The sequence below is a fragment of the Ahaetulla prasina genome, chromosome 3 (genome assembly GCF_028640845.1).
Source record: "Ahaetulla prasina isolate Xishuangbanna chromosome 3, ASM2864084v1, whole genome shotgun sequence".
NCBI classification, from domain to species: Eukaryota; Metazoa; Chordata; class Lepidosauria; order Squamata; family Colubridae; genus Ahaetulla; species Ahaetulla prasina.
In genome coordinates this window covers 142,754,481-142,771,249 of record NC_080541.1, presented here as the reverse complement: position 1 = coordinate 142,771,249, position 16,769 = coordinate 142,754,481, and the positions used below count along the sequence as shown (strand labels likewise).

The 16,769-nt window shown below is 40.7% G+C and overlaps 1 protein-coding gene across 2 annotated transcripts in view; it reads left to right on the top strand.

The window, feature by feature from the left end:
• BCAR3 (BCAR3 adaptor protein, NSP family member) overlaps positions 1–16,769 on the top strand; it is a 110,819-nt gene that overhangs the window by 4,542 nt on the left and 89,508 nt on the right. For both annotated transcript variants that reach the window (XM_058175949.1, XM_058175948.1), the window contains exon 2: positions 12,206–12,537. In XM_058175949.1, the coding sequence (XP_058031932.1) occupies positions 12,215–12,537 (323 nt within the window). In that variant the 5' untranslated portion in view covers positions 12,206–12,214. The remainder of the gene's footprint in view (positions 1–12,205; positions 12,538–16,769) is intronic.

The window sequence follows — 16,769 nt, the reverse complement described above, 5'->3', positions numbered from 1 at the left end:
GGACACTGCAACCGTCATAAATATGAGTCAGTTGCCAAGCGTCTGAATTTTGATCACAGGACCATGGGGATGCTGCAGTGGTTGTGTGAAACATAAGTCACTTTTTTTTCAGTGCTGTTGTAACTTTGAATGGTCACTAAACAGACTGTTGTAAATCAAGGACTACCTGTAGAATGTCTCACATTTCATGTAAGACAGCAGTTTTGTGCCAACATGGCCTAGCTGTCAACCGCTTGTTTTTCACAGTCATTTCTCTTGTTGGATTTGTTTTGCCTATGAGCAATTCTTTGAAACTGCAAAGCATGTACTTCTTATTTTTGAAATCCTTCAATGAACTTAATGTGGCTTTTGAATGTTTTTCCTTGGTCAACAGAAAAATGTCAGGTATGCAATGTGACACCTGTCAAATACTTCCACCCACTGATTATTTTTTTAAAAAAAAAAGTTGTAATGTATAAAATGATTGAATGGGTGGCTGGACAGCAAAGCCCAGCCAGCTTCCTGCATCTCCCTCATTTACAGGAATGCTCTTAAGATACACAGGCATTTATTTGTTAGTCTGTACGGTGGATGACTGTATCCCTATATTTCATATGTATGTGACCCTCTGCCCCTCCCTCAAAAGACCAAGATAAGCTGGTCTAACATCTCTTTACCAGCTTAACTTATTGTAAATTGTATTTTTGTACTATTTTGTAATTGGCACAGCCAGCTATGCTAACCATTTCCTGAGAGGAGCTATGATAGGTTCTCACAATTCCAAATGTATTTAGAACTCCAAAATATTTGCCTAACCCTAGACTGTCACCTTATTTCAAATAAGTCCGATTATAAAACAACGTTAATTCTGACCAGAATTTCAAAACAGTTGGGCTAAACTTGTAATTGCTAAAATCTCAACAAATCAGAGCCCTAAAAGTTGTGTAGGTGAAAAGTATTTTGGCTAGGGTAACTACTGCTTGCCAAAGTGCTGAGCTACGTGAACCAGAGGTGGGTTTCAGCAGGTTCTGACCAGTTCTGGAGAACCAGTAGTGGAAATTTTGGAAAGTTCGGAGAACCGGTAGTAAAAATTCTGACTGGCTCTACCCCCATCTATTCTCTGCCTCCCGAGTCCCAGCTGATTGGGAGGAAATGAGGATTTTGCAATAATCTTCCCCTGGATTGGGGAGAGAATGGAGATTTTACAGTATCCTTCCCCTGCCACGCCCATCAAGCCATGCCCATCAAGCCACGCCCACAGAACCGGTAATAAAATTTTTTGAAACTTACCACTGATGTGAACCCATCAGAGGGCTATAACAGCTTCCTATTGGGAACAAATAGTATTATTGGGGACTTTTAAGTGTAGAAGGAAGGCGATTAAGAGGGTGTGATAGAAATACATAAATCACACCAAAAAGTAGGATGGTCGCAAAGTCATCCAGTGATCCTCAAGGCAAAAGAAACCACTTTTTTGTTTTAATAATTCTGGACTTTGCTAGGATAGGATATGACACTAGCTGACAGATTAATTGGCTTTAATAGGTCAATAGATTCATATAGAATATTGCTATTGGTAGTTGATAATCACGATAGCTGATTCTTACAGAGGCAGTTTGTGACAGGGAGATGTATTTTCATGTTCAGTTTTGAATTTTTTCTGGTTGACCACTGTGAGAACAGAATGCCAGACTAGGCGGGTCTACAATCTGCTTAATACTCTTTTTTCTTATAATACACTGGGCTTGATCTCTCCTGTTGAAATATTAATAATCTTTTCTGCAAATAATTTGGGTATGTTAAGGAGTAATGTTCCTCTCGAGAAAAATGAAAGTGCAATTCCCTTTCTTCAAATGAAACCAATTTTCAGTTCAATAGTAGCAAAACCACTAAATTTCATTCTTTTCTGCAGGCTTTTTTTTTTTAATTAACCTGGCTGGAAAATGTCTTTCAAAATATTATCGTTTAAGCAGAAAATATATGAACGAAGGTTAAATGCTGTTGGAATGACTTGGGAAATTTCTAACTTCTAGAGTGGCGCAGCACTTTGGATTGAAAGTTTAAAAAGGGGTTCCTGAGCACACAGTTTCAGCTGCAGTACAGGTAGTCCTCCACTTACGATCATAATTGAGCCCAAAATTTATGTTGCTAAGTGAGACATTTGCTAAATGAGTTTTATCCCATTTTACAACCTTGTTTCGCACAGTTGTTAAGTGAATCACTGAAGTTGTTAAATTAGTAACACGATTGTTAAGTGAATCTTCCTCATTGACTTTGATTGTCAAAAGGTTAACAAAACATGCCCCCAGGACAACCGGTCATAAATATAAGTCAGCTTCTTAATTTAGATTATATGACCATGGGGATGCTACAATGGTCGTAAGTTTGAAAAACGGACATAAGTTACTTTTTCAGTGCCGTTGTAACTTCAAACGGTCATAAAATGAACAGTTGTAAATTGAGAACTACCTGTACTCTTTAAAGAGGCTGCATCTTTTTCTAGGATCATAAGAGTCCCCTTCAAAGCAGCAGTATAATCTTTGGAAAAGTCAGGTTTTCTCTAAGTGACAGACAAGGGATGCATGTTTAGCCTTGCATATTTTTGGCCTTTCAATATGGGGGCACTATAGAGTTCTAATACAGTTAGTCCTGGGTGTCCCAAAGAGGCTTTTTCAGGATGCAACTGGGCTTTCTGGTTTTTCTTTGAAGCCGTTTTGCATCTCATCCAAGAAGCTTCTTCAGCTCTTCAGAAACAGGTTCTTCAGAGCTGAAGAATCTTCTTGGATGAGAAGTGAAATGTCTTCAAAGAAAAACCAGAAAGTCCAGTTGCCTCTTGAAAAAAGCACCTTTGGGACATCCAGGACCTGGATGACTGAGAATGTCGATAGACAGTTAGTCCTGGACTTACAACCATTCGTTTAGTGATCATTTACCCAAGTTACAATAACTTGAAAAAAGTTATTTGCAACCAGCCCCTGTGCTTACAACTATCATAGCATCCCTATGAAGGTAGTCCTCCACTTGGGACCCAATTGACCCCAACATTTCTGTTGTTAAGTGAGGAATTTTTTAAGTGTGTTTTGTCCCATTTTACAACCGTTCTTGCCACAGTTGTTAAGTGAACCACTGCAGTTGATCAGTGAGTAACTAAATGAATCTGGCTTCCCAATTGACTTTGCTTGTCAGAAGGTCGCAAAAGGGGATCACGTGACCCCAAGACACTACAGTCATCATTAATACGAACCAATTGCCAAGGAACTGAATTTTGATCATGTGACCATAAGGATGCTGCAAAGGTCGTAACGGTGAAAAAGGGTCATAAGTCACATTTTTCAGTGCCTTTGTAACTTTGAGAGGTCACTAAACAAATTGTTGTAAATCAATTGTACCTGTAGTCACATAATAAAAATTTGTGTGCTTGGCAATCAGTAAGTATTTTTAATGTTTGCAGAGTCCCAAGATCAAGTGATCATCGTTTTCAACCAGTTTAGGATAAGCAAAGTCAATGAGGGAAGCCAGATTCACTTAAGGACCACATGATTCACTTAACTGCAGCGATTCGCTTAATAACGGTGGCAAAAATAGATCGCAATATTGGGCCCGACTTGCTTAACTACCCCCTTGTTTAGCCATACAAATTCTGGTCCCAATTGTGATGATGAGTCGAGAATTATCCGTACCTTTTATTGCCAAGCTATTCAAGACTGCTAGCATTTACTTTTTAAATAAAGGGTATGATCCGAAATAATTTCACTCGGAAATTAACATGAAATGAATGAGGCTTTAAAATAAATGTGCATTTTGAAGTTTAATAAAACTTTGCTAAGGATTAATGACTGTCCCAGAGGTAATTGTACTATCATACATTAAAAGAAAAGGATACAAGACAAGGAGATGAAAAGAATGTTTTTGTTGGTCCTGGCATCTGTTTTTGTTATGGTTTTAGGCATCCCCTGGTAATAAGAGAAGAGAGCTTGTTTCTAGAGATGCATTTTAAATAGATCTGTAGTCCTTTGAAGTGTCTCGGAGCAGAATCCCACTTTTATTTGATCTGGATTCCATTATCATTATTAAACACATAACACAGCAGCAAAAGACAAAAGTTTTGGTCAGAAGAAAATGTTTTGTAATCAGGGCCTGAATCAAATCTGACAAAACTTTGCAACTGTGATACGGGTAGTCCTCGACTTACAACCATTTGTTTGGTGACTTTTCAAAGTACAGTGGCACAGGGGAAAAAAAGTGACTTATGATCATTTTTCATACTTATGACCGCTGCAGCATCCCCATGGTCATGTGATTTACATTTGGATGCCTGACAGCTGACTTGTATTTATGACGGGGTCATGTCCCGTCATAAGGCCTTTTGCGTCTTTCTGACAAGCAAAGTCACTGTGGAAGCCAGATGCACTTACACAGCTGCGTTACTAACTTAACACCTGCAGTGATTCACTTAACAAATGTGTCAAGAAAAGTCGTAAAATGGGACAAAATCAGGGGTGAAGTGCTCCCAGTTTGGACCGGATCCCGCGATCCGGTAGCGATGGGGGCAGGTAGTTCGGAGAATTGGTAGCAAAAATCCCTGCCCCCACCACCACTGCCCACGCCTCGTTGTTCCTCTTCTCTGTCCCTGAAGCTCTGGGTGGTGATATAGCTGCAAACGGCCTTAAATGACTGCTTCAAAGGGCCGCACTACAGCTGATCAGCGCTGTAGGCAGCTAATAGACCAGTGCCTCTATTTTTAAAGAAGGTAGACCGGTGCCGGCCAAAAAAAGGCACTTGGTAGACCGGGGTTCTCAGTAAAAGGCAATTGGTAGACCGGGGCCTCTATTTTTAAAGAAGGTAGACTGGGGCCTCTCAGTAAAAGGCAATTGGTAGACTGAGGCCTCTATTTTTAAAGAAGGTAGACCAGTGCCTCCCAAGTTTTGTATACTTTATTATTTTTATTATTTATTATTATTGACCATGCCCATTCAGTCACCTGACCACCAAGCCGCACCTACCAATTAAGCCACGCCCACAGAACCGGTAGGGAAAATTTTTAGATTTCACCCCTGGACAAAATTCACTTAACAAATTTCTCACTTAGCAACATAACTTTTGGGTTCAATTGTGGTCGTAGGTTGAAGACTACCTGTATTCGGTCTGGTCCAACAGGTATTCGCAATATCAACTGACCAAGCAAAAGTTGTATTGATTAATTTATATTTATGTCATATTAATTTGGTACTTTACCATTGAACTAAGTTTGACTGATTATATGGACAAATGCTTATCTTCTTGGCTGGTAGAACTTCTGTCTTCTCCTTTCTTTAACCTTGCTCACAGTATTTTTATATAAGTTTTTTTTTTAAAGAAAAAGCCCACCAATTTACACAGAGACCCCAGGTTTTGATTAGCTCAGCTTTGTTTGGTTTTACTTAATTTCAACAGTACTATATTTCTGATTGTGCCCAAGTCCTTCCCTGAGCCTTCAGTTTTTCAGGAACATTCTAGTGGCTAATCTCATATGATGGCTTAGGCACTCTGCCAAAATTAAAAATCAGTAAATTTTCATCTCTCACAAGGTTGCCAAGGTATTAAAAGATGATCCTATTGCTATATGAGATTTTGCAATATTTTAATGCTGCACATCTCTTTCAAAGTCCTTGGGCACCTTTGGGGAATCTAAATGGTGTTGCATGGCCAAACCCTAGGGCCGTGATGGAGCCATATCTGTGGGCACGCAAGTGTTACCCTAGCTCAGCTCCAGAGTGCATGCGCATGCTGGCCAGCTGACTTTTGAGCCTTCTGGGCCCACCAGAAGTCAGGAAATGGGACGTTTCTGGCCTCCAGAGGGCCTTCTGGGGGATGGGGAAGGCCGTTTTGGCTCTCCCCAGGATTCTAGAAAGCCCCTGGGGAGGGCAAAAAACAGGCCTACCGGGCCCACTGTACCATCACGTGCCAAAAGCAGGGGGAGCGCGGGGCGTCATGCACGCATGAGCAGGAGGGTGGGGTGCATTGAATTATGGGTGTGGGCACGCGCACACGACCCCTTGTGCTCCCTCCGCTTTTGGCATGGGACAGCAAAAAGGTTAGCCATTACTGCCCTAGGCCAACCATGTGGTCCCAAGAAGACGGATATTCCTTCTTGTAGGAAATTTGAATAAAGAATAGCAGAAAAGTTCTATATTAGGAATGTTCCAGTTTCCAGACAATATAAAGAAAAGATTCCAAAGATAATAGTGTTAAGTATTCCTTGGGTTATGATATTCTGGTTTACTTTAAGCAACTTTGTCTGTTGTAATCAGTGGAATGACCTCTATCACCTAATGTCTCTATTGCCTAAATAATGGCCAAAGATAACAAGGAAATGGTTATCTCATTTAAACAAATGAGGGTTAAATGTTGCAAACTCCTACCAACCATAGTAACTGAACTACAGTATTGCCAATGTTTACAAATCAGATTTGAAAAAAGTACAAAATGTAATTACATAGGATTTAGTGATTCATAATATGTAAAGAATGACTTCATGGAACCCACTGGATGTGACTGAATTTAATTATTTCAGAGTCTTGTCAGACTTAATTAAGGCCTCTATGTTCTTAGTTTTGATGTCTACCATGAGTCAATTTCTCCAAAATCATCATACTAATTAATAAAAGCATTTATTAATGAAACTTGACTCCAAACATTAGACTCTGTTTATTATGGTTAATCAATAACCTTCTTAAAAAAAATGAGTACTATTACTCTGTCAGAATTGATGAAAGATTTTTTTTGATTTAGCTGAAGCAAAAATTTCCAGATGTCTTTTGGTTACATTGTCTGATCAAACAGGCATGGTGATATCTACTTTTTCATTTACTTTGGTTTGGTGCTTCTTTACCATGGCCTTCTCTAAAATTGAGCTCAGAAAATATTTGGGTCATTCTGGGAAAATAACAATTTCAACTTTCGTAAAAGTAATTTACAAATAAAAGAAGTCATAAAGGTTGCCAATTCATTTGGATTATAAAATAGAAAGTGTGTATAGAAATTTGGATTCCTCATGAATGGATAGTGCAAGCCACAAGGTTAACTGGAGATGAACCAAAATAAGAAAACTGATTTTCTTCCGCCTCTTTAAAAACAACTGATGTATAGAAAACAATAGTAGTTTAACATTGCCCTTTAATAAATGTTGGCTGATCCAGCTGCTGTAAAAAGCAGAACTTTAGGGGCTGATTCAAAACTGGCAACCCTAATAGACCTCATTATAATTTTTGTCATATAAAGAACTGACAGATAATCCCGTCTGCCAAGGAAAATAGCCTGAAGCTATATGGTTTGCAGAGCTAGCAACTTTGTACTCTGGGTATGGCACATCAGCAAACCTGGGGCATCCAGAGGCTCATTTCCATATCTCTTTGTAAGAAAACCCTCCCACATCTTGATCCATCCTTTGAAGTTGTTTGACTAAGCTTTCCCTGGCAGGGGAAGAAAAAAAGAATATTTCCTACCTTTTTACTGTTGTTAAGCAGTACTTCTTTCTGAAGACCCTGCTTTCCTTGCATTTTAAAGTTTGAAGCTGCAAAATCGGTAATGTCTACACTTCTCAGACATAGCAAAAGCTACAACTTATGCTTGTTGGAGGTATCGCTAAAGTATCTACCAGCATCTTTTTCATTGGTTATTGGTTTGCTCTAGGAGTGATGTACAGCATGCAAAAGGAATCATTGAAGCCAAGAGTCTTAAATTGCCACTAGTAGTGTCACTAGTAAAAAGGCTTGATTTAAACCAGCTCGATTTAAATCATAATTTTTAAAGGGCAACTCTCATATCTGTCCCGCAGCGGCTCCTCTGACCTGCTGCTGACTCACTGACAGTCCCAATGTTGCAGAATATACAGCCTCATGCTACATAACTAAGCTCCATTTCTCTTTCCACTTATGACTGTATGACTGTAACTTTGTTGCTGGCAATCCTTATGATTTATATTGATATATTGACCATCATTTGTGTTGTAAATGTTGTACCTTGATGAACCCATCTTTTCTTTTATGTACACTGAGAGCATCTGCACCAAGACAAATTCCTTGTGTGTCCAATCACACTTGGCCAATAAAAAAATCTATTCTATTCTATTCCTGCTGAATAAACTAAATTATTAATGTATCTTAAATAGAAAACTATCTTTAGGTAGATTTTTACTCCAAAAGCATTTTATTAAAATAAATTCGATAAAAAATCCAATTTAAATTTTAAAAAATCTGATTTTTTAATTTTTTTTAAAAAAACACCATTGATTTTTATCCACCCTGATTGCTACAGAATCACATGTAGTTCCCCAGACTTGGCGCATGCAACTGCCAGAACAACTGCAAAAGTTGCCTTTAGTTTTAATTTTTAATGTGGCATTAACAATGAATAGTCCCCCTCCATGTTTAGCAGACAACTACCAACACACCAGTCAAGATGAAATGTAGCCCTGAGTTTGAAGTGGGTGGGGGGAGAAAGAGTGCTTTTCTTTTCTTCAACAAGGATAACATTTAAGATTAGCATCTCAGTGTCTCTTTCCAAAGGCACAGGTCTTTTTTTTTTTTGTCAAGCTGTTTCAATTCTACATAGGTTTCTCTGGAAGCCAGTTCCAGGGTGGGATACATAGATAATTGCTATGTTAATTACTCAGCTTTTACTTTGCATCTGGGAGACTGTTTATTACTTGTATAGATAATTCACTAAGACATGGGAATCTGCAGAGGAAACAGATGATTCCTAAACAGGTTTCTGGAATAAATGTTAAAAATGTCCTTATTTATTTTTAGCAGGAAGAGAAAAATATTTTGAGGATATTATTCCTGTACATGACTCTTACCGTAGCTAACTCTGATGATCTATTTCAGTGATGACTAACCTTTTCTGGACCGAGTGCCCAAAGCACCTGAACTCCCAAAATGCAATGCGCGTGCACTCCCCCGCACACCTGCCCCACCCCTGCACGTGCGCATGCACGTGCGGCCCCCTGCATGTGCTCCACCCCGTGCATGCACATGCGTCCCCCTGCACGCCCCCACCCCCGCGCATATGCGGCAGAGACCTGAAGACCAGCTGGGTGGCAGGAGGCGCGCGCGCATGCGCGGTGGGGCTGAACTGGGGCGACAGTTCGGGTGCCCACAGAGAGGGCACTGCGTGCCACCTCTGGCACATGTGCCATAGGTTCTCCATCATGGATCTATTTCATTAACACTTACATAACTTCCAAACATCTGAAAGGTTACAAAACCAAAATAATAAAGTGCTTCACATGATAACCTTCAAAAGTATGTATGCTATTCCTAAATTCTCAAAAATTGCTTAAAATGTAAAATCAGTATCAACATCCAACACCCCAAATTAAAATGCCATAAAGTGGACACAAGAGAACCTCATGATTGATACGCTACAATGAAAAGGTTCTTTCTCTGGAAGATACCCGCCAAGTGGAACATCCTGTCATAAGTCCTTGCTGTGACTCTTTTGTTTCCATTCAAGTTATTACAACTGATTTCTCTCTTACAATCTTATTTTAAGGTCCCTTCAATTTGCATCTGTTATAAAAAAGCCATTCCAATAATGCAGGTTTGTTTTACCCTTTCTGAGTAGAAAAACTATTCCAACTCATGAATAGAATTCCACTTCTTGTTACCCAAGTCCCAAGGTTTAAAATATTTTTTGATACATTATTCTTATGATGATGATATTTAGATATACCCTAAGCTTGTCAGTAGGTAACAGCCCTTGGCTTATTTTAGCTGAACCTGGAAGCTAAGCAGGGTCAGGCCTGGTTAGTAGGTAGATGGGAGGCTGCCAGAGAATGCCAAACTGTAGACTAGACAGGGAAGTTGACAAATATCCTTGAAGAAGCAGACTTTGGCAAAGCATTTCCATATTACTGCCAAGACAACTGCAACGACATGTCCTTAACTCAAAGGAGCCACAAACAAGACTTCCAGTTAACTGTTTCTGTCTCAGTAGATCTTTCTGAAATACAGGGATTATTCTTATGCTACTGAAAGAAGGTTTTTTTTCCCCCCCAAGTGGCACCCTTTGCCAAGTTTATACTGCTAATCTCTTAAATTGAGGATTATCTGTACGATATCAGTCATCTCTGACACCTTTGTTGAAGTTAATGATTCCTGGCTGAAGTTTGACCTGCTTTAGAACTTGGGGCATTAAATAACAATTAGAAAGAGAAATGTTGTGGGTAAAAAATATCCTAACTTCCTGAAATGCTTCTGCAGGTGTGTTTTTGAGACACTAATCCTGGCACAATTTGCAACACACAGTGACTGGTCTAAAACTGCTGCTTTTGTGGCAAAGCAATACATAAAATGCTATATTGTTGGTTAGAACTAGAGTAAACTTGCAGTTGGTGATCAGAGCTGGTCCCATGCTGGGTATCAAAAATGATTTGGATACAGTACTGTGTATACCTTCTCCGTTTGCTTTATTGGGTAAGCGATAACTATTATAAATGCACGAGACTGAGGAAAAGATGTCAACAAGTAGTTATGAAGTTTCCCATTTTGCTTTCATCACCTACTTCTACATAATGGCTGAATATGTTAGGGTTGATTGAAAGTGTGATGGCAAATGTAGTGACAACCTGGATTTTAAGTCTAACTATTTTTCTGTGAATGCCTAAAACTATTCTTTAGATTGTCCTAAAATCTGATTTGACTGATAAATAGAATAGAATAGAATAGAATAGAATAGAACAGATTTTTTTATTGGCCAAGTGTGATTAGACACACAAGGAATTTGTCTTGGTGCATATCCTCTCAGTGCACATAAAAGAAACGTTACCTTCATCAAGGTACAACATTTTCAACACAAATAATGGTCAATATATCAATATAAATAATATATGGATTATTGGAAATAAATAGTAAACCTACCCTCTGGAATGAGCTTCCTCTGAGGTTACGATTACTCCCCGACCTCCAGACCTTCCGCTGTGAACTCAAGACCTTTCTGTTTTACCGCGCAGGGCTGGCCTAATACACTACGGTTTTTAATTGGGGTTTTTTATCATTTCTCTATTATAGTTTTTAAATGGGGTTAGCCAAATTGAATAAGATTTTTAAAATATTTTTAATTCTATTTATAAAATTGTTCTTATGTTGGCTGTAAACCGCCCTGAGTCCTTCAGGAGAAGGGCGGTATAAAAATCAAATAAATAAATAAATAAATAAATAAAATAAGGTACAACACTTACAACACTTAATGATAGTCATAGGGTACAAATTTAACACTTAATGATACAATGCTTAATGACAGTCATAGGCTACAATTAAGCAATCAGGAAACAATATCAGTATAAATCATAAGGATATAAGCAACAAAGTTACAGTCATAAGTGGAAGGAGATGGGTGATGAGAACGATGAGAAGATTAATAGTAGTGCAGATTTAGTAAATAGTTTGACAGTGTTGAGGGAATTATTTGTTTAGCAGAGTGATGGTGTTTGGGAAAAAAACTGTTCTTGTGTCTAGTTGTTCTGTGTGCAGTGCTCTATAGCGTCATTTTGAGGGTAGGAGTTGAAACAGTTTATGTCCAGGATGTGAGGGATCTGTAAATATTTTTACAGCCCTCTTTTTGATTCGTGCAGTATACAGGTCCTCAATGGAAGGCAGGTTGGTAGCAATTGTTTTTTCTGCAGTTCTAATTATCCTCTGAAGTCTGTGTCTGTCTTATTGGGTTGCAGAACCAAACCAGACAGTTACAGATGTGCAGATGACAGATTCAATAATTCCTATGTTGAACTGGAAAAGGGAGATACTGATCAAACACCCCCCCAGTGGCCCTCATAGGCTGTTCTTCAGCTACTAATAGATTGCCTGCTCCACTAGCGATACTAATCAAGATTGCTCTTTCTTGGCTGCTTATAGCAGTTCAGGAATAATTTTCTTGAAATCCCAGAAGGAATAAGACGGTTAAAGCCTTTAATCATTTACTGTAGTAATCTCAATCCAGCAGACAGTGAGTGCTGGGGAAAATGAGAGCAATTGGCTTGGTGTAAACGGCTGGGTTCCTATTCATTGCTGCTCACTTCCACATTCTTGTAGTCTCCATAGTCTTATGGGGAGGCCAGTACATTCTCCTCCAAAAAATGTTTTTATTTAAGGTATTGTGTCTGTAAACCCTCATTTGTTTTACTTTCATAGAACAAGAAGGCTTCCATGTTTCGTAATGCCCAGTATGTTCTATTTTTGTTTTCTAGACTTAAAGAATGATAGCAGCTGGGAAGTTTGCAAGTCTTCCACGGGATATGCAGTTGAACCATGAATTTCCCTTGGCCTCTTCCATGGATCTGTTGAGCAGCAAACCCGTTCTGGCTGATGAACTTCATTCTAGTACCCATCAAGATGTTTCTATCCATGGTACCCTTCCGAGAAAAAAAAAGGGAACTCTTCTTCTTGGGTCATGTGAAGTCTTCAACAACATGAGAATGTTGCCATACACCCAATCTAATCAGTCTCCAGGACCTGTATTTCAAGGTGTCATTGAAGAATATCCCCAGAAAAACAGGAAAAGTGACAGCCGTCCACACAGGTAAATCGTGTTAAGTTTAAACCTGTTGTGAATGCTACTCTATTTTATTGGTGTTTACAGTAATACTTAAGAAAATCTCTCTTCCTCCCCACTCTTGTAGACAGGTATCTCAATTATATCTTTTGTCAATCATGTCTCATGTCTTCTGAATAAATACAGCTATAACAGCGTAGTTACAGAATGACTCTCTCTCTCTCTCTCTCTCTCTCTCTCTCTTTATGCATTCAAAAACCTTCATATATCTGAAGTCTTATAACTATTGCTTTTTGAGAATCTGCAAATATAATAATCCCTCAGTGATGCATTGCCTTGATGTAGTTGTGGGTTTCTGTGCTCTAAGGAAGACGGGAGCTATGCCAGAGGCTCAACCATTTTGGACAGGTCTCATCAAAGGAGCGGAACAAAGAGTGGTTCTCCCATAAACGAAATGGGGAGATACACAGTAATTTACCGAGACCCATATCAGATGGGTTGTCCCCTGGGTCAATAAGGACTGTGCTACTTGTTGGATTTTCTGGACATCTGGTGACAAATGGGCTTACAGGGCTCAGTACTGTTGGCTGAGTAGTCAAGGCCAGCAACTGCAGGACTACTGGAAGAAAACTTATATATTAATCACTATCTGTTTTGAATGCATAGCGGAAAGAGGAAACTTGAGAGTTCACATGGTTGATGCTATATGGAACAAAACTGACTGAATCTAGATGTTCTGCTTCGGATACCATGAAGCCTCTTCCCATAATTTAAAAAGGAAAACAGGTCATGAAGAGGAGGTGTAGCAACCCAGACAATCCTGTGGACCCTGCTCAAGCATCCCTTATATGCCATGTCCTGGACAGAAGGGGGTAAACTTCCAATAATCTTTTCTGCCGTCCTCACCACCCTCTCCACAGCTTTCCGGTATACCATAAACCAGGGGTGAAATCTACTTACCTTCCCTACCGGTTTGGAAGTGTAGGCGCCCCGCGCACTGACCCTCTGCACATGCACAAACCCTTCTGTGCATGCTCAGAGGGTAAAAAACATGTTAGTTCCTGGTTAAAACCAGGAAGTAATGATGACCAGATGGGTAGGCAGAGTCTTGAGCTGCCATCACTACTGGTTCTCCGAACCACCGGCCGTCATCGCTACCGGTTCGGCTGAACCGGGCCAAACCGGGAGCATTTCACCCCTGCCATAAACGCTTGCTAAATACCAAAGTGACCAAACTTTGGTCTGTAAGAAGACCAAATGAAGAAAAGAAAAAAGTATAGCAAAGTATATGTACATGGCCAGTACATTAAAAAAAAAAAACCTAACAGGCAACAGGGCTTGGCCATAGGTAAGAGCAGGCAAGCTGAAGGAAGAAACAGAGGGGCTAATTCTGGCTTCACAAGACCAAGCCTTAAAGACAAATGCAAACAAAGCTAAAATTGAGAAGGCAGCAACAGACAGCAAATACCATGTCTTGTAAAGGAGCTGAAGAATCAGTGGACCACTTAGTTAGCTGTTCACAGACTGATCACAAACAACGGCATGAACAAATAGCAACAATAGTTCATTGAAATATCTACAAGAACTATCACTCACCTGCAAGGAAGAACTGGCGGGGCTGCAAAATAGACAAAGTAACACAAAATGAAGAAGCGAAAGTACACCTTGAGATTTTAGAATTCAAACAGAGAAGTATCTTCCTCGCAACACCCTAGACCAGTGACGGCTAACCTTTTTTTCCTCGGGTGCCAAAAGCGTGCGTGCGTGCGCTGTCACGCATTTGTGTGTGCCCACACCCATAATGCAATGCTCCTCCTGCATGCCCCATCCCCTGCACATGCGTGTACGACCCCCCATGCATACGCATGCTCCCACGCTCCCCCCATGTATGCGTGTGTGACCCCCCCCTTTTGGCCTCACATCCCAAAACAGCACGGGGGGGGGGGGAGCCTTGCCTCCCAAAACGGCTGGGAGGAGAAAAAAAACCTCACCTTCCAAAACAGCGCTGGGAGGGGCATTTCCACAGATCTGGGAAGGCAGGGGCAGCAGGAAGTGAGGAGAAAGGTAGCCCCCCCCCACCTGCACGCTTATTTTTTTTTTTTTTTTTTACATTTATATTCTGCCCTTCTCCGAAGACTCAGGGCGGCTTACAGTGTATAAGGCAATAGTCTCATTCTATTTGTATATTTACAAAGTCAACTTATTGCCCCCCCAACAATCTGGGTCCTCATTTTACCTACCTTATAAAGGATGGAAGGCTGAGTCAACCTCGGGCCAGGCTTGAACCTGCAGTAATTGCAGGCCACTGTGTTCTAATAACAGGCTCTTTACAGCCTGAGCTATTCCGGCTCAGCTCCAGCTTGCAGGGCTGAGACGTGAAAATCAGCTGGCCGGCGGGAAGTGCTCAAGCATGTGCAATGGAGCTGAGCTGGGCAACCGCTTGCGTGCCCACAGAGAGGGCTCCGCGTGCCATCTGTGGCCATAGGTTTGCCATCACGGCCCTAGACATAACAATTGTTGATAAAAATACCAAAAAAGTCTGGATAGTGGACGTGGCAGTACCTGAAGACGGTAGAAGAGAGCGAGAACTGGAGAAAATCACAAAATGTAAAGACCTAAAAATAGAAGTAGAACAACTGTGGCAAAGGAAAGTGACAGTATATGTAATCCTCGACTTATTACAGTTCATTTAGTGTCAAAGTTAACAATGGCACTGAAAAAAGTGGCTTGTGACCATTTTTTGCACTTATGACCGCTGCAGCATCCCCATGGCCATGTGATTAAAAATTCAGATGCTTGGCAGCTGACTATATTTATGATGGTTGCAGTGTCAATCATCATACAATGATCATGCAATCACCTTGTACGACCTTCTGACAAGCAAAGTCCATGGGGGAACCAGTTTTACTTAACAGCCATGATACTAACTTAACAGTGGGAGTGATTCACTTAACAACTGTCAAGAAAGGTCATAAAATGGGGCAAAACTCACAAATGTCTTACGTAGCAACAGAAATTTTGGGCTCAATTGTGATCATAAGTCGAGAACTACCTGTATTATGCATCTTGGGTGCAGTTCCAAAACATCAGAAGCACCATTTAAGACCGCTGGCATTGACAAAAATCACCATTAGTCAGTTGCAAAAGGCAGCTTTATTTGGAGCAGCATACATTCTGCAGTGATGCTTTTAACATTATTAAACTACTCTGCCTATTCCATGTTTTCAGGAAGGACTTGATAGGTGTACAGATAAGTCAAATCCAATCTAAACAGCTGTGTTGTGTCTCGTCCGCTTTCACCGCAGCCAGGGCCTTCTTATCTGCTTCCAAACGCTGGGGAATGTCCTAGTATGCCTCCCGGCCCCAGCCCTGACTCCATGCCCAGACAGGCTGAGGAGGAAGAAGTACCTCCAGCCCCCAGCTCTGGCTCCATGCCCAGGCAAACGGAGCAACTAGACCCCTCCCCCTCCCCCACAGCATGTGAGCCTGAGGGAGGTCAATTACCAACAGCTGCAGACTGGAGTGACCTCGCCCAGAAGAATTGATAGGCGGCGACAGAAGGAAGGAGGCAGGCCTGGATAAGTGCTGAGTCATGGAGCCACACCCCATGGCCTATATAAAGGACCTGCTTTCTGGCATTCTCTGAGTCAGGCAAAGTCTAACATATCTTGCTGAAGTCACTTTCTGGTCTCCTGCCTGCCTTGAGAACTTTCCTAGGACTTTGGCAGAGCTGCAGAGGCACGCCTGATTCGGATTTCCCTGACCCGGCCGTCAGCGGAGGAGTGGGACACGACAAGCTGGTTGATGGTGCCATAATATACGCTCTTCTCTTTTCTATCGTTTGGGTGATCCTTCCAGTCTTTCTTTGTTTGCTTCCTTCATGAATTAACATTTGTTTTTGCATTTCACCACACAAACAAAAGCAACATGTAATGGGTGCTTAATTCACATTTTTTTCTGGTTTGGCCATTGAAATAGTAAACATTTACATTCCATCATATTTATTTTAATTTGGCACACTGGAAGTTGTATCTTGCTGCAGACCCAGAGTTTTGTTTTCTCTCTTCTGGGGAAATTAAATGCATAAAAGAATTTGGCCCGAGGATTTGCAAATGGACCATGTTTACTACAGGCAGTCCTCGACTTACGACAGTTCATTTAGTGACAGCCCAAAGTTACAGTGCCACTGAAAAAGGTGACATGACTGTTTTTCACACCTACGACTGTTGCAACATCCCCATGGTCACGTGATCAAAATT